Genomic DNA, 21058 nt, shown 5'->3' with positions numbered 1-21058 from the left:
GCAGGTAATGTGATCAGAACTGATCTTGACTTGTTAGCATCCATGGATCATCAAAGGAGCTGCCCTGTGCCCCAGTGAGTGAGCTGCATGTGGCAGGGAGGAGATGCTGTCACGCTGGTGGAGACCTGTGCAGGAATCCTGCCTCTGGGCTTATGGTGCTGGAGCCTGGGACACTTGTACCTAGGTGGGAGCAGGAGGAGAGGTCTACACTTGTCCAGCCTGGAGCGGGGGCTCTGGCTTGGCACATGCTGCAGGATGCTGCAGTGCTGCAGGCTGGAGGCTGGCTCTGGCTTGCTCCAAGGTCCTTGTTGCACCAGCTGAAGATGTGAGTGGATTTAATGAAGTGTGTATTCTCATTGACACCATGTTGTTGTAAATGTTAGGTTTGTATGCTAGGTGATGTCTGCATTCTTTGGCATCCTGAGAGTTGCATCTTCTTTTCTAAAACTATTGTTGGTGAGAGTTTAAACTAAAACTCTCCAGGGTTTGTTTTGCAGGAAGGAGGCTGATTTTTCTCTTTTCTAGAGAACTTTAGGGGCTAGAGTGTTGTGATGACCCTGCACCAGGTGTGATACAGAAGAATTTACTAATGCTGCTCTCACCGCTGTCTCTTGTTTGTGGCAAAACAATCTCTGCCTTTGTGTGCTGATGTTCTTAGTCACTGAGCTGTTCCTTGGGAGGATGACAAGGTGGAATCATGAGGTAAAATGGTATTTGAAGGCATTTGTTGGGATGCTTAGTTCCATGTGAGCATCTCAGGTTGTTATCAGTCTGGCTTTTTAGCTTGTTTTTCAAAACTACTTCCTTTACCTCCTCTCTTGTTCTTGAGCAGATGCCTGGAGGGAACAGGGGAAGACGGGACCTTTCCATGGCTTCTTACAGTGTAGTTGTTCTGCATGTTTTCCAGAGAGGGCCGGTGTCAGATAGCTTTGGGAAGCAATGCTGGGAGCATCCCTGTTGGGATTCTGGGCTTCTCTCCTTTCTGCAGAGCAGAATGTCTTCCCACTCTTACTGTCTGACAGTGTCTGCTGTTCCTGTAATTCCGGTGCGTTTCCTTTGTGGTGTCTGAGCAATGCCACGTGCAATGGAATGATAAGGCCCTGAGGATAGGGGTCCGTCCAGTCAGTGCAGACCTGGCAGGGTGGGGGCTTTTCACATAGGTGTACCAGTGTCCCTTATCCACAGGGCGTGTGGCTGTGACAGTGGTGCAGTCACGTGTAAAAGACATGGTTTGCCTGGTTTTGGGGAAGGACTCTTGGATTTTTGAGGTTCTTGGTACCCAGGAAGGGTTTTGTTCCCTCCCCGCTTCACGCAGTGCCTTGTGTGGATGTCCTGATGCCCCATCCCGGCCAGTGAGGCTGGGAAGCACCATCCTGAGCCCACTGCTTGATAGGGAAGCAGCAAGAGGAGCTGCTCCCTGTGCAGCTCCCTCCCTGGGAGACTTCTTCCTCTGCTGCCCTGGAATAAACTAGAGGATTTTTACTGTTGTAAACAGTGATTAAAGAGGAGAAGTTCAGGTTAGATGTAAGGAAGAAGTTCCTTACTGTGAGGGTGAGGAGGCGCTGGAACAGGCTGGCCAAAGAAGTGGTAAATGCTCCCTCTCTGGCAGTGTTCAAGGTGAGGCTGGACATAGTCTTGGGTGACATTATCTGGTGTGAGGCATCCCAGCCCATGGCAGGGGGCTGGAACTGGATGATGTTAAGGTCCTTTCCAACCCAAACGTTCTATGATTATGGAAGGGATTTCAAAGGCAGGGCAAGGGTTGAGCTTGAGGACATGAAGATGTCTCCTTTAGTCCTCATCCCAACTTTTTCCATGGGCTTTTGTCTTTGGATTTCAAAATACTGAGGGTATTTCACAGTACCTAGCCTAATCACGTTGCTCATACCTGCAGCCGTTGCTTGAGCATCTCCAGTGGTGAGGGGCACAGAGGACTGTGTAAGTACAGCCTGGGAACAGCCTGATACCAGCACTGGTGAGGCTGGCTTGGAGTGGAGGTACCAGCATAACTGCAGCTAAGCAGAGGCTGAGACTTAGTCAGGACACTGGTATTAACATCCTTGCTTGCACAAGTGCCTGGGGGGTGGTTTAATGAGCAAAGTGATCGCTGCCTTGATCTTCTATTACAGCAGGAAGATAGCCAGGGAGATTACATCTGAGAGTGTTACCTTCCAGGGTTTCCCTGTGGCACTGAGGTATGGAGTGGCTTAGGAAGAGCCATCTCTGCATCTGTCTTGTACTGTGTGTTGGTGTGGGGCTGCGGGGTCTGCAGCATGGTAGTGATTAGCTGCTCAGGTTCCCTTGGTGGGCAAGAGAGTGCCCGTATCCTGTGTGCGTGGTGTGGGGGGAGGTTTGGGTGACATGGGCATGACCTCATGGCGTGTAGGAAGGAGGTGGTTTTGCCTCATCATTGTGAATCCCAGTGGGGAGAAAGTGGTAATTTCCTCATCAGCAGTGGCAGGTTTGCAGGCAGGACTCGAGCTGGGGGTGTGCAGCGTGTGTGGGAGGAGGGAGAGAGCTGATGCTGAAATCAGGCTCTCATGTGCCTTTTCTGTTTACTTCCTGGCTGCTGTTAACTGTTTGCTGGCTGGGCCTGCTTCTCCTCTCCATGGAAACTGTAGGCACCAGCCTGCTCCGAGTTGCCTCTCTTCAAGAGGCCATGGCAAGCCAGGGCTCCAGGGCTGCAAGGGGGGTACAGGCAGGGAACTGAGGGCTTTTCCAGAGCTCAGATGTGGAGCAGTGCCTCATTTCTCCAGTCTAAGACCCTGGGGGCTTGCAGGGGACTGCTGGATGTTTTGTCAGTGGAGACGTGGGGATGTTGTCTCTTGCGAATGGCTTGGTTGTAGTGACCAGAAGGGGTTATTGCAGTGGAGCTGTTGTGATTGACATCTCTGGCTGTGCTGGATGCTGGATGCTGAGCATCCAGAGCCCAGAGCCTGGCTGTGGCTGAGCTCAGCTCTCAGCAGTGTCCCCTGCTCGGGGTCAGGGGAAACGCCTCCATCTCCTTCGCCCTGCTCCGGTGGGGTCTGCCCTCACCACCGCCTCCCCTAAGGACGTCTGTGGCGCGCTGCTGACGCGCTGGCAGCGGGGCTGTGACGCGGGGCTGCGGCGCTGCGCACCCCATGTCCAGGCAGCGGAGCCCGTGCTCCCGGATGCTCCCGGTTTGGGCAGAGCCTCATCAGTATTCCTGGTGCGCTGCCGAGCCGGCTGGAGCTGGTCTGCAGAGCCTGGCAGCTCCGGCGCGGTCCTGGCACTGCGTTCGGGGCGCTCCTGCAGCTGCGGATGGGCTCAGCCGGTGGCACTGAATGGAGCCCTCCTGCTCTGCTGCTCCAGCCTCACGCTGAGATCACATGGGTCCGGCTGGACTGTGTGTGCTGGGGGTCCTTGGGCATCCCACGGCCTGGCCTGGGCAGTGGCACTAAGCCTGGTCTCCTGCCCATGGCCCCAGTGCAGGCACAGTGTGTGTGCATGTAGGTCCCTGGAGCAGACTGATGTCTGTCCAGTCCTAGTCTGCTGCTGGCATCCGCATGCTGCCAGGGTGCTGAGAACTTGCAGCTCTAGCTGTGCTGAGAACCAAACCCCTCCATCCCCAACTGCTGAGGTGTTCTCAGACACTGCAGTCCCAGGTCCTCATCTGTGCTGCCCATGTGGCTTGCTGCAGTGGGTCTCCCAGTCTTGGGCCCCTCTGCAGAGCAACAGCACCTTCAAACCCACGTGGAACAGTGAATGCGGCCATCCCATCCTCCAGGCTGAATTGCCCCTTGCAACAAAACCTCTGGATCTGCAGACAGCTGGAGCAGATACACCGGTGCCAGTTAGGTCTGGAGGAGCGCAGTGGAGCGTTTGACCAGTCACAGTTCAGACTCCTTTTCCATTTCAGGGCTCCACCCTGAGCTTCTCACTGGGGACCAGCCAGCAGTGGAAAGTTCCCTGACTTTGGGACTGTCTTCCAGTGCAGCTGTTGTTTAGCTTCCCATGGCTTTTTGTTAATCTAAGGCAGATGTTCATTGCCATAATATTAGGAACATGAGTGTGACTCATAAAAGTACTGGTAAGAGACTAACTTGCTTCTGTCCCCAGGCACCTGCCCTGGGTCAAGATTGCAAAAGCACAATGTCCCTCTTACATCCCAGCTCTTGGAGCTCGTCTGCTTCCGGAGCTCCGCATGGCACAGGGGACTCCAGCACCCGCCTTTCCACCAGGCAATGGAGTTGCAACCTCCCATTTGCATTAGATATGCACACAGCACCAGTCAGACCTGGTATAGTCATAGAGTAAACTGCCTAAGAGATGCTTAGAGGTGCATAGGGGATATTTCAGCGGTGGCTGTTTTTAAACGCTGGTGGTTTCTGGTTTCCTGGTCTCGTTCTCAGAAGACTTCTTCCATCAGTCACTGTTTCAGCCATACTGGTTGAAGAGGCAGCCAAAGCCCATGTGCTGTTGATATCTGATGGCGTCTGAGACCTTTTTTTAGGTGCAAGCACCCTCCCTGCAGTTTTTTGCCACCACACGTCATATCCGAGGCTCCATTTCATTCTATTTTACGTCTTTTGCTCTTTCTGTGGGAATAATGCCAAAGGGATCAAATCAATGTATGTAGCATGTGGAGACCTTTGCCTCGTAACAGGCTAATTAGATAAAAGTACCATTATGTTGTTACTGTAGTAAAGACCAATATCTTCTTGGGATGTAGCCATATGGATGTTGTTCATGTATTTCTTCTGAGTGCTGCTGGAGGCCCCAGCTGAACATTGTGCCCAGGTTCTGGCACTGCACTTAGAAAAAGGTAGTAGACAAAGTGCAGAGGATTGAAGGGAATGGATTAAAAGCACTAATAGCTTTTAAAGTGCAATCCTCGGTGGGACAGGGAAGAAGACATTGAGAGTTGTGGGGAACACTGTTTCCCAGTACGTTTGAGGCTGTGGGGAAGAATGAAGCCTGCTCTCCTGCACAGCTTATACGGTTACTGCAGGAGTAATTGTCATTGTGTGCAGGCAGGGGGATCCGGACAGGATTGTGGGAGGAGGAGTGCGAGCAGTGAGGATGGTGCAGTGCTGCAGTTGGCTCAGGGAGGCTGTGAAGGACAGGTCAGACAGACGTCTGTCCGGGTGATCCACACGCGTCTCACCCCGCCTCGGTAGCGGAGTGTGTGGTACATCCTCTCTTCCAGAGATATTCCTGTGATTCAGTGATACTGAAAGCCCAGAACTTGGCAGAATGTTTAAAAAAGATGAGATTCACATAGAAGGTGTACCATCTGGCATTGTCAGGGAAAAAGTTAAACCCAGGATCTTGGGAAGGGATGAATATAGATGGTCCCGCTTCATTACAGCAGCAACTTCCAATCCCTGGGAGCACGGAGTTTGCAAAGCGTGGTTGGGAAGGAGCTTGTGAGGTTACTGGTCTGGTTCCCTGCCCACGGGCTCGTTACCTGTGTCTGGATCGCTCCTGACAGACGTCTGTGTGATGGGTTCTGACATCTCTGGTGGCAGAGACACTGTGGTCTCCGCAGCCAGGCTCGTCTGGTGCTCCGCGCTCGTTGGAAGACATTCCCTCATAATTGCTTTCTGCAGAATTCCTCGCTCCTCGCTGCAGTGCGGCTGCTCCTGGGAGACAGGACAGCAGATGATGTGGATGAGGGTCGGATCCAGTCTGGCAGCTCGTGTGTTCCTGTGACCTTGGCACAGATGGCAGAGCTGTGGCTTTGGCAGGTTGTCAGGCGCCTTCTGCTCCCATTCAGACACTGGTGCCCGTTGGTTTGGGAGGGAGGGAACTAGGTGCACCCATCTACTGCCCAAGAAGCACGGACAGTGTGGGGACAGGCACCTGTGAGCTGCTCCTTGCAGTGGGCATCTGCTCTGTGTGCCCAGCACTTTGCGGCTGGGAGGATGTACAGGTTTTAGTGTCTGGAAAGTGCCAATGAGACCAGGGAAGAGAAGGACCTCTAGCCAGGGGAGGAGGCTGCTGCGTGACGGCTCTGCTTATGCCACAGGGTGATGGTGGAAGTGGGGGAGGAGATGGTGGAACCTGTGTGCTTGGGGGAGGATGGAGGAGAGAGAGGAAGGGGCTTGGCTGAGGTGTTGACTGTGCCATGGGAAGAGGGTGAAAGGCTAAACCTGGCAGTGCCTTGTGTTGAGGTGGGATTTAGCTGTGGGCTATGGCTGGGTCTGGGTGCATCCACAGAGAACTGCAGGAGATGGGGTGTTACTCAAAGAAATGGTGGGGACATACTGTGAAGGTGGATGAAGGATCGAAGAGAGGGCAAAGTCCGAAAAGATGGTGGGATTTTGGAAGAGTTGAAGCAGTAAAGATTGGATAAGAGGGAGAAAAGGAGGCGCTGGTATGAACACATTCCTGGAGAGGCCTTGAGAGCTAGAAGGCTTGTTTAGCAGGCAGGGCTTTCAAAAAGGTAAAAGTAATGTGAAAAAATAAATCAAGGGAGAGCCAAGCATCTTTTTTATCCCCTTCCCAGAGGGATCGCAGAGTGGGAGGGAGAAAAGCCAGGGAAAGGGAAAATGCATTGGGAAAAGAGAGGAGGAGGCCCCATGTGGCCTGCTGCAGGCAGGAATGGCTGGGGGTGCTGGGGAGGAGATGGAGTGGGTGCTGCAGTGGGGGGCTCTGGAAGAAGCGGCCTGGAAGGAAGGCCAGAGCTGAGCCATGGAGTGTGTGATGGAGGAAGAGGCTTTGCTCTGGTGTGAGTGTGTGTGTGTGTCTGAGTGTGCGTGTGGGAGTGTGTGTGTGTGTGATGTGTGTGTCTGTGTGTGATGTGTGTGTCTGAGTGTGCGTGTGAGAGTGTGTGTGCGTGTGTGTGTGCGTGTGAGAGTGTCCGTGTGTGTGAGTGTGTGTGTATGTGTCTCGGTGCCGGCCCTGCAGGGCCCCCGGCACTGCCCCCCGGAGCCGCGCGAGGGCGACCGGCGATAGCGGCGAGCGGTTCCGCCGCGCCCCCTGGCGGGCACTGTCTGCCCTGCACCCTGACGGCGGGGGCTCGCTCCGGGGTCAGAGCGGACCCTGACTGTCCCCGGCCCAGCCGGGCGGTGCAGGCGGCCGCGGGCAGCCTTGACGAGGGCCGGGCCGGGAGCACCGCGGTGTGGCGAGTGCGGGCCGGCCGGGAAGCGCCGCCGCTCCCCGTTGCAAAGCGCAGGCTGCCGCCGCGAGCACCGAGCGGCCAGGCAGTGACAGGGCCCTGCCCCCGGGGCTGCAGCAGAGCCGCCTCCCGGTGCCGGCACCGGGTAAAGGACAGTGCCAGCTCGCCCGGGGCTCGGTGCCCGCGACGGCGAGGGGAGGGCGAGGCCGGGCGGGGCGGCCCCGGCCCCATCCCCATCTCCGGCCCCGTTCCGGGGCGGGCCCAGCCCCGCGCTGGCGGCGCGCCGGAGCGCGGCCCGGGCATGCCGGCGCGGCGTGGGAGCCGGCAGGCAGCGGGCTGCTTACGGGGCCCGGCTGCGCCGCCTCTCCGGGGCCTGCCGCCCGCACCGGCAGCGGCCCAGAGCGGCGGGGGGCCCGGGGCCATGGGGCAGCCCCGCAGCTGACGATGGCGGAGGGCTGGCGCTGGAGCGAGGCGGGCCGGGGCCCCCCGCGGCCGAGCCCCCGCCGCGCCGTCAGCGTCTGCGAGTCCCTGGACCTGCAGGGCGTCCCCGCCGTGCAGGCCGCCCTCAAAGCCGCCCAGCAGCAGCGGCGGCGGCCCAAGAGCTTCTGCGCGGCGGGGAACGGGCTTGCCGCCGGGGCCCTGCTGCCCCCGCCGCCCCCCGCCAGGGCCCGCGGCAGCCTTTTGGACTTCTTCAGGCTGCGCTCGCCCCGCAAGCCCGACTCGGCGGGAGAGTGTGAGGGCGAGGGCACACAGTCCCTGCTCGACGGGGCCGACGGGGCGCAGCGCCCGCGCCCCAGCAGCATGACTTTCCTGCCCTCGGCCCGGCAGCCGCACACCGCCGAGAGCCCCGGCTTCCTCCGCGGGGGCTCCCTGTGGGGTAGCCGCCGATGGAATCTCTTTGGGGGCAGCGGCTGGAGCAGCTCCGGCCCCAGGAAGAACTTCAGCTCCCTGCGCAAAAGCTTCAGTTTCCGTCTGCGACGGGGCCACGAGCTGCGGAGGTCGGAGTCAGGGGGACTCCTGCGCCCCGCACGTCTCCGCACCAAGAGCGAGGGAGATGCCAGCTCCCTGCACACCTGCCCCAGCAAGCGGGACCTGCTCTATCCAGAGCTGGCCAGGGTCGGGGGCAGGCTGCACACCGACCCTGGGCAGCCTGGGGGACTCTGGAAACTCCTCACGAGCCGCTTCCGAAGGCGAGAGCGTGGCAGCACCAGCAGCACGTGCTCCAGTAACCCCCACGGTGGTGCTGAGCCTGTCCTCCTGGGCAGTGGTCCGCTGCGAGCGCTGGGTAAGTGAGGGCAATAGTGCTTCTGGCCTGGTGAGAGCCCCCCTGCACCTGTGGGCTCTGTGGGGATGGCTGACTGTGGACTATTCCAGCTCGCTGGGGTTTGCACTTAGCAAAGCTTGGCCGTAGCAAGGTAGCATGAACGTTCATGAGGCTGTTGTTGGTGCTGAAGGAGCTGCAGTGTGGCTAGGTGGAGGTGATCGGTCATAGAATGGTTTGAGTTGGAAGGGACCTTAAAGCTCATCCAGTTCCAACCCCCTGCCACAAGCAGGACACTTTCCACTAGACCAAGTTGCTCCAAGCCCTGTTCAACCTGGCCTTGAACACTGCCAGGGATGGGGCAGCCACAGCTTCTCCGAGTGTCTGGATTCTCTTGCTGGTTGGACACCTGTGAGCTGAGCACACGTGTACCAGGTCTCTTTTGCCCCAGTCATATACCAGCAAGGGCAGGGAGAGCTGAACCTTGTGCCGTGTCCCTGGGGGAGCAGAAGGAACTGAAGCTGCATGGGAGGGGTGTTAGTGGGCTCAGGAGTGAGGGTTGAACTGTTTGGAAGATTGCCAGAGCTGAGGTGTGGAGCAGCAAGGGTGGGTTTTGTGGAGCCCAGGAATGTTCCTGCACCTCCCTCTTGTAAGCAGCTCCCTTATACCAGGCTCTGTCAGGGCGATGGCGCTGCCGGGGTCTGCCCTGGGGCCAAGTGGAGGTGAGGAGTGTGTGTTTGGGATCATGGTCATGCTCGCTGGGTGTGGGGCAGCCCATGGAGCATAAGCATCCCGAGTGATGGGACAAGGGCACAGAGCCAGTACTCCCATGGAGACTGGGCATGTGATGGGGACTGTCAGTTGAAGCGGCTGTCAGGTCCTTGGGCAGTGTCTGGAGAGCAAGAACAACATCCATAGGCTTTGAAGGTCTGGAGCACTGGCCTGCACACATGGCGCTGGAGCTGGGGCTGGGCCGGCTGGGACCTGCTGCGCTTGGGGAGGCTGGGCAGCTGCTTTCAGGCCCCTGCGAGCCTCTTCAGGTTTCCATTACTCTGCTCTGGAGCCCAGGCGTTCTGGAGGCAGCTCATGTACCAGAGGGGCAGATGGGGCTGGTGGGCTCCCCAAGGAATCCACCTGTTCCCCAGACAGCGGCTGCTGGAGCAGCTTTGTGCCCACGATGCTGTCCAGGATGGCTGGGCTCCAAGGACCATCGGAGGAGCAGCGCTGCTGGCAGCCTGAGCCTTGCTGCCACACAGGGAGCTCAGGGGGCTTGTTCCTGCCAGCCCCCCTCATCCCCAGGGCTCGCTGTGTTCTGGGGAAAGACCTGGGGGCTCTGGGCGGGTGGCCGAGGCTGCCTTCGAGGCAAAGGGACAGGGCTGTGCTGCTGCCGTGTGCTCCTGCTGGGGGCCTACCGCTGGCTGGGGTGCCCGGGGCCGGGTGCTGGCTGGGTGGCGGGAGGTTCCCAGGCGAGGGGAGGCTGCGCTCATGGCTGGGGAATGTGGGTGTATCCGGGCAAGGAGGGCCGGGCCCTGCCTGTGCGGCGGGGGGCCTGTTCCTGCTTGCCAGCGGCTTCCAGCAGGAGCTGCGCCAGCAGCAGCCAGCCCGGCAGCCGCATTCCCAGGGGAGTAGCTGAGGTTGAGGGCTTGTGTCCTCGCCCCTCACCTCCCTGTGCTCTGCAGCCACCTGAAAGGAGGTTGGAGCTAGGAGGTGGCTGGGCTCTTCTCCCAAGTTACAAGAGGAAGAGGCCTCAAGATGCTCCAGAGGATATTGGGGAAAATAGATAGGCATTGGAACAGGCTGCCCAGGGCAGGGGTGGAATCACCATCCCTGGAAGTGTTCACAACTATGTAGGTAAGGCCCTCAGTGACATGGGTTAGTGCTGGACTTGGCAGTCCTGGGGTAACGGTTGGACTTGGTGATCTTCAAAGGTCTTTTCCAACCCAGCTGATTTTGTGATTCGATGATCTGCTGGGGAGCCTTCTGAGGCTTCACTGAGGAGCAGTGGAGGGGGCTTGGAGCCAACCAGAGATTGCTGCTTGTCAGGGTGGTTAGCATTTGCCACCATGGCTCATATTGGAGGCCCAAGCTTGGGGATGGCCTCTCTGGCCTGCTTCAGGGTCTGTGGCTCATTGTGGCTGAGCAGGCCCTGTTTCCTGGAGGTGCAAAGTTCATGCTTTGGTTTGGTCTTACTGCAGAACACTGGTTTGCCATTGTCTGCCTGGTACCCAGTACAGGCAGCACAGGCTTCTGTACACAGCCATTGTCCTCCTGGGGTCAACAAGATGTGAAGAAGCAGCAGGGAAGTTTGCAGAGCAAAGCTGCTGTTGCTTGTCCCACCTTATGTGCAGTTTCCCATTGTCTCTTCACTCAGCATGCTGGTCCATGAGCTCCGGCTCACTCCAGTGGGAGCTGTGAGCCTCTAAAGCCAGGACATCATAGACTGGAGGTGCACAACCTTAGTATTGCTCCAACATGGGCTTGCAGGAAGAGGGAGCTCAAAGAGATCTCTGCCCCATTCCTGTTTCAGGTTGGCAGACCCAGAGTGGTTTAACACCTTCTCGAAGTTTCAAAAGCTTTGATGCTCTCTGTGCTGTTGCTGCCCACCTTAGCCCTAGGAGAGCTGCTGATACAGTCCCAACATGCCCTCGTGAGGGGTGCAGCTGCAGTTGTGGTTATCAGCGCTTTGGGAAAGCTGGATGTATGAGTCCAGGCAGAGATCCAAGCCAGCACTGCCACCCTGTTTCCAGAGCCTGGAGTTTTTGTTCATAGCAAGCTGAGATACCCATCCAGCCCTGCACACTGCTGTGTAGATACACCCAAGGACTAAAAACCCATCCCACCAGAGAGCCAGGAGGATGGTCTCAGTGCTGCTCCCCCATCCTTGTGCATAGAGGGAGCATGCAATGGGTGCAGCATCTCCAACAGTTCTGGAAGTCCTTCTCACAACCACATTCCCCTCTCCCAAGAAAGATGCTTTCTAAGGTGGTTTAAGGTAACTCCGTTTACTCTGGTGTAAGCCATGTTCATTCCCTGTGGTGGTGGGTTTCAGTTGGAACTCTGCACAGGGAGGGCTGATCATGGGAGCACAGAGTTCATTACCCGAAAAAGACTTAAAAGAGTTGGTCTTTGTGCAGCAGGATGATGGCTAACAGGGAGTGCTAATACACCAAGGGAAGGCAAAGACCCCTGTGGACCTAGAAGACAAAGTCAAACCAGAGTCTGGCCAGCTTGGACTAATGAGAAATAACCATCATTGGTGGTTCAAAGGAACATTTCTAGGTATCAAGGTATCAGTTGGTGCAGTTCTAAGAAGCTCTCTGGTAGGCACAGGCTTGGAAAAACTGAGCTGGTTTGGGACAGGAGTTTTCACTGTGCATAGAAGGACCATGCAATGGATGCAGCTCAGGAAGTGTTTTCTCACAATCATATTCCTCTCTCCCAAGAAAGATGCCCTGCTTTCCAAGGTGCCGTAAGGTAACTCCCTTTACTCTGGTGTTTAGCCGCACAGGGTACTGATGTGTAGGGCATGTGTGAGAGAAGACTACTGGGAGACGAGGGGTGTGTTTTTACATTAATAAGGTGAAGTTTGCATAGTGAACTGAGTGGATAATGGTATGCATCATCTCTTGTTGGTACCTGCCTCAGCGTAGCTGGAAGTGTTGGTGAGAAGCAGAGATGCCATGAAGGGTTTAGAGACCATGCCGTGGATGCTGAATCCAATCTGGTGTCCACGCTTCAGAAAAACTTGAGAAGTCTGGAAGGTATCAAGGAAGGAGTTGTTGGGACACCGATCTGAGCAGTCTGATCCTCAGGATGAGATCAGAGATGTGTGCTGTGGCTGCAGAGGTGTTCTGATTACAGTCTACAGGCTTCTGTAGGAAGAGGGAGCTTCAAAAACCAACACCTTTTTCATCTTAACCTGCCTTTGCTTGTGGGGTTGAACAGCTAGAGCTGAGGTCGAACAAATTTGGAACAGGTTTTTACTGGTGAGGTAGGTCCCCACAGAGCACTGGTGTGGGGCAGGTGATAGGTTATGTCTTTCATTTCACCAGCTCTGTTGGGTTGTCCCTTTCAGCAGACCCTGGCCAGCCATCAGTGCAGAATTCGGTACAGTTCTTCGGTCTGTGTGTATTCAGACGTGGATTGGGAAGTAGGTGCTAGAGGCTTAATATATGGCTAAAATCTATGCCCTTCACTGCATACATGGTCTGATGGCACCAGTTGCTGCCACTTGTGGTGTACTAAGGAGTAAGAGTGGCAGTTTGTGATTGCCGGAGGATCTGTTTTCCCAGAGATCCTCTGGGAAAGATCCTCTTCTTTTCCTGCTGCAAAGCTCTGGTGAGGTAATGCTTGCTAAGGCCATGTCCTACACAGAGTGTCCATGTTGGCTAATCCTGTGATGGGAATGCTAGCCTTGCCATGTTGGTCCTTGACCTGGGGAAATCTCTCTTCCTGCCAGCATTGCCAGGGTTGAAGGTTTATCGAGCCTGGCCAGGAAAAGGTGGCTCTGCCCAGGCACGTCGCACTCTGCTGCCCTTTTATCTGCATGTGCGGGCAGATGGGTACTTTGGAACGTGGTTTGTGTGGGCACCACTGTGTTTGCTCAGCCTCTGACCTGGTTTCAAGGCTGCTTTTACTGTCAAGGGTTTCAGTGTCCAAGTCAGTTCCACAGTGGCTTGGATAATGTGTTGGTTAATTATTAGTTGCTGTGTGCGGAGACCGAATGTGTCTGGCACTAGCGCTTCTGAAGCATAAGGTAGATGAACCTGCTATGCTTCATCCTATGAAGGGAGCAGCCTGGGTGAGCAGTCAGTTTTGCCCAGCCAGCCCCTTCCTGCTCCCAGCTTTGCAGCAGCACATGGATACAGGCAGCGGCAGGGCCGTGCTGTTGGTAGAGGTGAAGGAGGCTGTTGTGTCCAGCCTCTGAGATGGAGGGTTCTGGTCTTGTTTCCTGTGTGTGATGCTGCCAATCCCACAACTGTGGTCTGGTCTGAGGGCACTGGAGGTCTTCAGGATGAGTGGCTGACTGAGGGACATAAGCTATGTAGGGTGACTGCTTTATGTCCATACGCTCTTTCTGTCCATATCTGCTGCTCTTCAGAGTGGGGACTCTATCCACTGTAACTTCCAAACTTCCATATGGGTTTCCTCCTTCTGCATGAAATCTCCATGAGTAGAAGGGTTTGGGCAGTGACAAACTTGGCCTGAGTCTCTGTTTACTAGGACAGGTCAGACTGATAGCCTCTCTTGTGTGGTTGTGTCCTGGAGCCAGGGCCCCTGTTTGGCTGTGCTAAGGCTCTTGGTGTGCAAGTGGTGCTGTGAGTCCACTGCTTCTGCTTTCAAGGTCAGATGTGCCTGGGGAAGATGTTCAACCGCAGCACTCACAGTCTGGTTTCTGCTGTATTGCTAAATAACAAAGAGAAGAGGGAGGAAGTGACTGGGGGTGTGTTTTAATGTGAAAAAACAATGATGCAGCCAGTCGAGCAGAGAAGCTGGTCAGCTGTATCGCTACTCCCCAATGCCTACGTGAACCCTAATGACGAGGGAGTTCATTAAGGTGTTACCTCAGCTGGAGGCAATTTCTGCTAAACAAACTCGTACGAAGGCTCCAGCACTGCTGGTGCCTGGATTTCAGTTAGTTCATTAGATCAGGACAGGTCACTGGTGGCTTGATATGTGCTTCCACGTGCTCAATGTGCCTTCCTAGGAGAAGATGGGGATCTTGTGCCTCTTCCAGTGGGGAATGGTGCCTGAATGGCTGCTGTCACCCCCTGCACTGCTTGTGCAGTGGTGGGGAGGGAAACGGTTGTTGAAGGGGGGATTCCCACAGCCAAATCAATCTCCTGCAGGTATGTACTTGGGCCTTCCTTGTACTGGTCTGGCACAGACACTCGGAGTGTACAGTATTGCACTAACAGAATTTACACCAATGGGGTGCAGGAAATTGCCTTATGTTGCATTTTGGTAGCAAAGGATCAGGGCCTGGGGTGGACGAGCTGACATCAGCGAGTTGTGTCAGCGCTTTTCGGCAGCCAGGTACTTGGCCTGTGGCTGTTTTGGGTGGTTGAGAAACTGCTCTCGAGGTGCCTTCCTGACAGCTCTGTGGGTGTCATCTGCGCCCGCCCGCACACGGCTGCGGCGCTCGCTTCTGCGAGAAGCTGCTGGTGGAGGAGGAGAGCAAATGCAAGGAAATGGCTGTGGGGAGGGCTCTGTGCTGGGGGATGGATGAGCTGAAAACCAAGTGATGGAGCCACCTTTGCATCCCTGCGGGCTGTGGGGGCTTCAGGTGATGTGGGAGCTGACAGATGAGTTATGTTGAGGCCTGTGAAAAGGCGCATCAGGACTAGGTGTGGGTCACCCATGTGTCAGTGTGGCGTGCATGGGCATCACCCTTGCGTGAGGAGAGAGGGGTGGTCGGTGTGTTTTGGGAGCAGAGCAGCAGGGATGTAAAATGCACTGAGGGCCAGTAACAGTGACAGATTCGAAAGACTCCGTTGTAGCAAGGACCCCAGCCTGACACGTGCAAAGTGGGTTGTGCGCCAGGTCCTCAGGCCTGCCTGGGCTAGCTGGTGGTCTTGAGTACCTTGTGAGAATGGTGTAAGCCAAGGATTTGTGATTGGTAGTGGTGATCCTTCAGGTGCAGTAGAAACTTGTACAAGTTCTGGAACCTGCTGTTCAGGGCAGGAGGAGATGCTACACGCTGCTGCTTGCTGCAGGTAAAGGCATTTTTCCTGTTTTTGACTACCAGAGCTAAGCTTCTCCCCATGGTCTGCAGGGAGTCCTTTGGAAGCAGCCATAGAGGGAACTGAGATCTGTTCTCAGCAACTTTTCCAGGTGATTGTGAAGGGATCTTGTGACTGTCTTCAGTTCAAGCCACTTCTGGCTTGGTTTCTGTTCATTTGGTAACACAGTCTGTAAGCTTTTGCTTTTACCCTTCTGGGTATTGGAATAAGAGTGGGCTCACCCGTACTCTGTGAGCATTTACACTGGGGTATCTCAATCCTTAAATGCTTCGGATAGAACATCTTACCATTGCAGCTGGCTCTGCTGAATGGTCTGGGCAGGATCAGTCACTGGGGCGATGTGGGACCTTTCGCTGCAGCTGGCTACCTTCCTCCTATTGCAGGTGAGAAGCTTTACACAGCCACATATGCAGCGGACGTGTCCTCTTCTGCTAAACAGGAGATACTGGAGGACAGCAGAGAGAATGCAAGGTGCACAACAGCTTCTGTACAGGGAGTGATCTAACAGCTGGGACTCCACAGTGTGGAAAGGAGGGGTTGTGGTGAAAGACAGGGGTGCTGGTCAGGCTGGCTAGGTGTGTTATGTTAGCTTACCACCTCTGGTACTGGAGCTGGGGCATCCAGTGAAGTCAGACCTGAAATAGAAGAAAGGAGGTTTTCAAGGAATGGGTATTTGTATTGCTGAAACTCCTTGCTAAAGAAATGCGGAACTGAAATTTTGCATTGTTTTAAAAGGAGACAGAGCAATTACTCAAAGGAGAGATTTTTGTGGTTTACCAAATAGACAAACCACAGGAGATCCCTGAGCTGAAGAAGCCAGCAGCCACAAACATGTGGGGTCAGTGTCATATACTCTCACCCTTGTTCTTACTCTTCCTGGGCTCCCATGTGCCCACTGATGCTCAACATGCCTGGATGGACCTCAGTTTGACTACACATGGCCATTCTCAGGTAGTGATGTTGGGTAGCCTCCTGCCCTCAGCAGAAGCTGCTGCTGGGGCAAAGCAGCCCCTGCCACCCCCAGGGAGGGTAGGCAGCCCTTGGCAAGGATTTGGGGACCCCAGAGGGACCCCAGGGGACCCCAGAGCAGTGTGGTTAAGTCAGCAGGTACCAGTGTATCCTCCCTGCTGCAGTGTGGGATGGGCCTTAACAGTGACCATGAGATCATCACTGCTGGTGTCTCCATCCTGCTCCTTCCCACCAGTGGGGCTGTCACTTGGGTGCAGGGACTTGGGGTGGTGGGAGTTTGGGTTGCACCATGCAGAGAGGTGCCAGCGCCCTGGCACGTGCTGCTGAGCAGAGATGATGTGTGTGCAGCCTGGCACACGGGGACCTGTGAACTGATGGTGTCATGCAAAGGCTGGGACACATCAGGTTGATCACGAGGGCTGGCTGGTGGCCTGGGCTGGAATTGGGTGTTGGCACATGTTGGGAGCTGATTGACAAGCAGAGGTGTGCAGGTTGTATGTTGGTGTTTCGGATTAAACATGCTAGTGATAGTTACTAATTTGATGTGTTGTATGGCTGAATGTTAGCTCAGTTAGCATTGTGGTGCTCTTAGGTGTTTATGTTAAGGTTTACTCGGAGGCCTTTGCAGCAAGTCAGAAATCAAACTGTTGCTAACCTGGACCTTGGTTAAAAACCAAAGATCTGTTAGAATAGTTAGCACAGGAGACAGCTATGGAAAATCTGGAGACTCTCTGTACTGAGCATCTGAAAACAGAAAGAGAAGAGAGCAGCCTGCCCTCTCCAGGTGTCTCTCTGCCTGTCTTTTCCTTCTTAAGATGCAGTCGGTGAGTGCATTTGACTCATGCTCTGCTCAGAACCCCTTGAAAAACCTGCTTGGGTTTGGTTTTTTTTCTTCAGTTTTCTATCATTCAAGAATAACGTGTATTTAGTGAAACAGTGCCCATGCGCTGCCTTGTCTAATCAGGAGGGAGGGAATGCCAGTAAAGGAGAAGGCATGGAGGGTAGGTTAGCCATCTCAGTGGACTGGCAAAAGGACTAAGTGGAGCTGAAGTTGCAAGTAGAGGTGGCAGCTATTTTTAGACCAAGTAATGCAGCTGGAAATACAGTTGTGCTGTTACCTTTTTGAAAGGGCATAAGAAATTACCATTTTTCTCCTAACTTACTGGTTGTTTTAATAAAAACTTCTGCTTAAAAAAAAAAGATAGGTGAAAGATACCATGGAGAAATGATTCCTCTAAAGAACCTTCATGATAGTTATAAATAACTTTGTGTTACTGCTTCAGACTCTTACTGTAGCTTAGGATAAAGAAGTGTTACTAAGTTAACGTATGAATGGTAAACTTGAGGTGTGAGCATTGCATTCGTACGTCTTGACGGGATGGACAGACGTGCTGTGGCCTGCAGGAGCTGACGGCTGCACAAGTGCTGTGCTGAAGGCACAGTGGTGGATCATCTCTTTTTCCCCTCACGCACCCTGAGCAGCAACAGCAGGTCAGTATGCAGATGTGCAGGCAGGCAGGGCAGGGTCCCTGCCAGCCCTCTGGCCACGGTAGTGGGCTCATCCCCACACAGCTTTGGTTCCCTGGGTGAGGCAGGTAGAGATGAGACAATGTGTTAGCTTGGAGAGAGAGGGGGCTGCAGCTGCCGTGTGCCCAGCCTTGCCCTGGGAGATACAGGAACATTAACTGGGATGAAGATAGCCGCTGACTGGCACTGGCAGGGCTGAAGAGCCTGCCATTGTCCTCTGATCCTGCCTGTGCCTGGCAGCATCTCCTGCACTGCCGTGGTTTCAGGCTGCGGTTCTTGGCACAGCCCCGCATGAAACACCTACTCGGCAGAGACCTGCAGTGCCAGCTCACCCAGCCGGTTTGGGCAGTGCCGGTGCAGGCACAGAGAGCTAAGGTTTGCACTCTAAGCCCTGGTGGGGTTGGGGCTGCCAGGGGCAGCTTGGAGGAGCTGTGGAGTGGCCACAGCAGGGATGGGATAGCAGGACAGGCCTAAGGCTATCCTTCCCTCGAGCCTGGTGTCCCACTGCGGCCGTGGGTGACATCTGAGCAGTGGTAGCACCAAGGCTGTCATATTTAATCATAGAATCATGAATGATTTGTGTTGGAAGAGACCTTAAAGCTTGTCCAGTTCCAACCCCTGCCACAGGCAGGGACACCTTTCACTAGACCAGGTTGCTCCAAGCCCCTTCCAATCTGGCCTTGAGCAGTGCCAGGGATAGGGCAGGCACGGTTTCTCTGGGTAACATGTGCCAGTGCCCAGTCACTGCCCATGGTCAGGTCTCATGGAGTCACCTCTTCCCTTTTTGAACCTGTGTGGGATTTCCGTACATTGTGGCAGTGAATTCCACAAGTTTATTACAGGTTCTTCAAGAAGGTGTGCTCCCACAGGTTTCCTGTCTCCAAAAATCCTTTATTATTTTTATGCAATTAACAGAGCAAGTGCTGCTCTTTTGTTCAGCCCCCTACCCTGTAGCCATATGGCTTTGGGTGGAGGATGCACTTCCTCATCCAAGGTAAATGAAGGATTCTAGTTTTGTTAGGAGTGGCTGCTGGCTTCTTCTGATAATCAAGGTGTGCCCCAGGCTCTTGCTCCTCTGGAGAGTCTGGTTTTATTTGGGAAGTCTGTTGTTTGACCAGGTCCTGGAGATTGTCTGGATGTAAATGAAATGTTGGTGATTTCTGTGGCCCGAGAGAGGGTGTTTCCTGTGCCATTCAAAGCCATGCCTGATTGTTACAACCTCCTAAAGCCTATTACAATGTTCTGTAAATTACATAATGTACATGTAATTAGCTATGTTCACTTTCAATCATGAACATAGATTATAGGGTGCCTTCAGTTCTTTATCTGCACTGTACAGTGCACTGATGGTACAGCCCAAGTACAGCTTTCAAGGCACTACTTCCACTAGTGTGTGCCCTTAGTTCTGGTGTCCTTCACAGCATGTTCCCCCCCCAGAGGCATCTGGTCTCTGGTGGTTCTGTTGTCCCATGTGCCTTGAGGAAGGGGATTCTTCAGGGCCTTTTGTGCTCCTGCAGAACAGAAAGGAAGGTCCTCAACCTGCGGTACATGGGCTCTGCTCTGTTGTGCTGCCTGCTGCCTGCAGCTTGGATGCTCCTTCGCATCTAGAGCTCCAGCTACGTGGGCATGGGCAGCTTTGGGACTTCGTGCAGCTTCTTGCCTCTGGACAAGGTGGAAGGGAGGGGAGAGCCACAGATTGCCTGGAGGGAGCAGGGAGAGTGTGGCAGGATCCTTGTTGCAATCTGAGGAAGACCACAGTGACCTAATGATTTCTCCTCTCTGTTCTCCAGATTCGTTTGTGAACAGCCAGGAATGGACCCTGAGTCGCTCTGTGCCTGAGCTGAAAGTGGTGAGTACTTGGTGACTCGTGCCTGGGATACCCCTGGTTCTCTGATGTTTTCCAGATCCACAAGAAAAATACATATTTTAATGTGGCCAGGTGGAAATGCAGAGAGCCTTCAGCCCTGCTAGGGGGGAGAGGACCTGGAGCTGCGGTTGTGCTGTGGGAACCATAGAATCATAAATGGTTTGGGTTGGAAGGGATCTTAAAGATCATGTAGTTTCAACCCCCTGCTGTGGGCAGGGACATGTGCTGTAAGGTGTCCCCAGAGCCTTCTCCAGGCTGGACAAGCCCAGCTCTCTCAGCCTGTCTCCATAACAAAGGTGCTCCAGCCCTCAAAGCCTCCTGTGGACTTGCTCCAGCAGCTGTATGTCCTTCTTATGTTGGGTCCCCAGAGCTGGATGCAGGACTGTAAGGGGGAGTCTCACAAGAGTGGAGTGGAGGAAGGCAAAGGAGGGCAAAGACTTCTTGGAGGCTCACACTTGTGAGAGGGTGTTGATCTTGGAGAACACTCAGAGATGTAGGTCAAAAGGCAATATTTGAGTACCTCACCCTTCCTGCTAGCGGTAGGAGAGCTGTAATTCTTGATCAGGTACTGTTACACAGGCTAGACCTTCAGGCATAGCAGAAGCAGGGGCAAATCCTGAGCAGTGGGTCAGGCATGCGTCTGCTGTGATCACTCTAAGAGCTGCTTTGGAAGTGTGGCAGTTACCATGTGGGAGATGTCACCTCTCTGTTTGAGCCTTGCTAACTGCAGCTCCACACTGGGGCTTCCCTTGCCTCTGCTGGCCACCTCCCAGGCATGAGTGCCTCACAGTGTCCCTGTCAAGGAGGGCAGTGGATGAAACTGTCACCTCTGGTGCTTTGTTCTGCCAAGCAGAGAGGAGGAATCTCCTCTGGTTTGTCAGCACATAGTGGATTTCACAGGACATGCTGTTACCAGGTTTCATCACCTACCTGTAGGATGGGGTCTCTGGTGGGGACTGTTTCTGCCTCCCTCTCACCCCCAACACAGGTTGATCATTTGGGACAAGATTTTGGGGTGCAGCACCTCTGAGATGGAGCTGTTTCCCATGGCCTGCTGTTGCTGACGGCCACACACCAGGTCACCATGACCATCTGTGAGTTGGTACTGGTCAGCAGTGCAGGAAGGGATGTTGGTGGGCAGGAGGCTGCCCGCACTTCAGAGCAGCTGGCTGAGTGTTCTTGGGGACCTCGCAGTCTGTTCCACCTCTCCACTCTTCCCATGCTCTCCATGGCAGCCCTGAACTCCCTCGGAAGATTGTTGGCATGTTTCCCCCAGCCCTTTCAAGATGAAGTTTTTCACTCTTAACTCGAAGAAGCAAGCAGGCTTTTTGCAGAACATACCAGCATTGCGCTGCCACCGTTCTTCTGATCTGCTGCTAAGTGAAAATGAAAACAAACTTTTGAATATTCATTGGTTAGCTTGGCTTGTAAAATGTGTGTCTGTTCAAAAATATCCTTGCAGCTATTCTGTGTACTGCCTCCTGACATTGTAACATTCTGCAGGCTTCAAAACGGTGCTGCAAGCTAAATAAACCTAATGCTTTTAGTTCTTCCTCAACTAGCACGAGCCTTTTCCCAGGTTTTCCATGACCTCTGGGGATCTCTGT

At 54.5% G+C, this 21058-nt stretch overlaps 1 protein-coding gene across 3 annotated transcripts in view; it reads left to right on the top strand.

The window, feature by feature from the left end:
- Nucleotides 1-21058, top strand: part of AGAP3 (ArfGAP with GTPase domain, ankyrin repeat and PH domain 3) — a 135948-nt gene that overhangs the window by 30696 nt on the left and 84194 nt on the right. For 2 of the 3 annotated variants that reach the window (XM_034066423.1, XM_034066431.1), the window contains exon 2: nucleotides 19375-19433. In XM_034066423.1, the coding sequence (XP_033922314.1) occupies nucleotides 19375-19433 (59 nt within the window). Of the gene's footprint in view, nucleotides 1-7417; nucleotides 8370-19374; nucleotides 19434-21058 lie in introns of those variants that run through there. The other variant, XM_034066419.1, reaches the window with a different exon arrangement.

Source organism: Melopsittacus undulatus, chromosome 1 (assembly GCF_012275295.1).
Source record: "Melopsittacus undulatus isolate bMelUnd1 chromosome 1, bMelUnd1.mat.Z, whole genome shotgun sequence".
In the NCBI taxonomy this organism is placed as follows: domain Eukaryota; kingdom Metazoa; phylum Chordata; class Aves; order Psittaciformes; family Psittaculidae; genus Melopsittacus; species Melopsittacus undulatus.
Note: the sequence above shows the minus strand (reverse complement) of the source record. Positions and strands in the feature narration are given on the sequence as shown.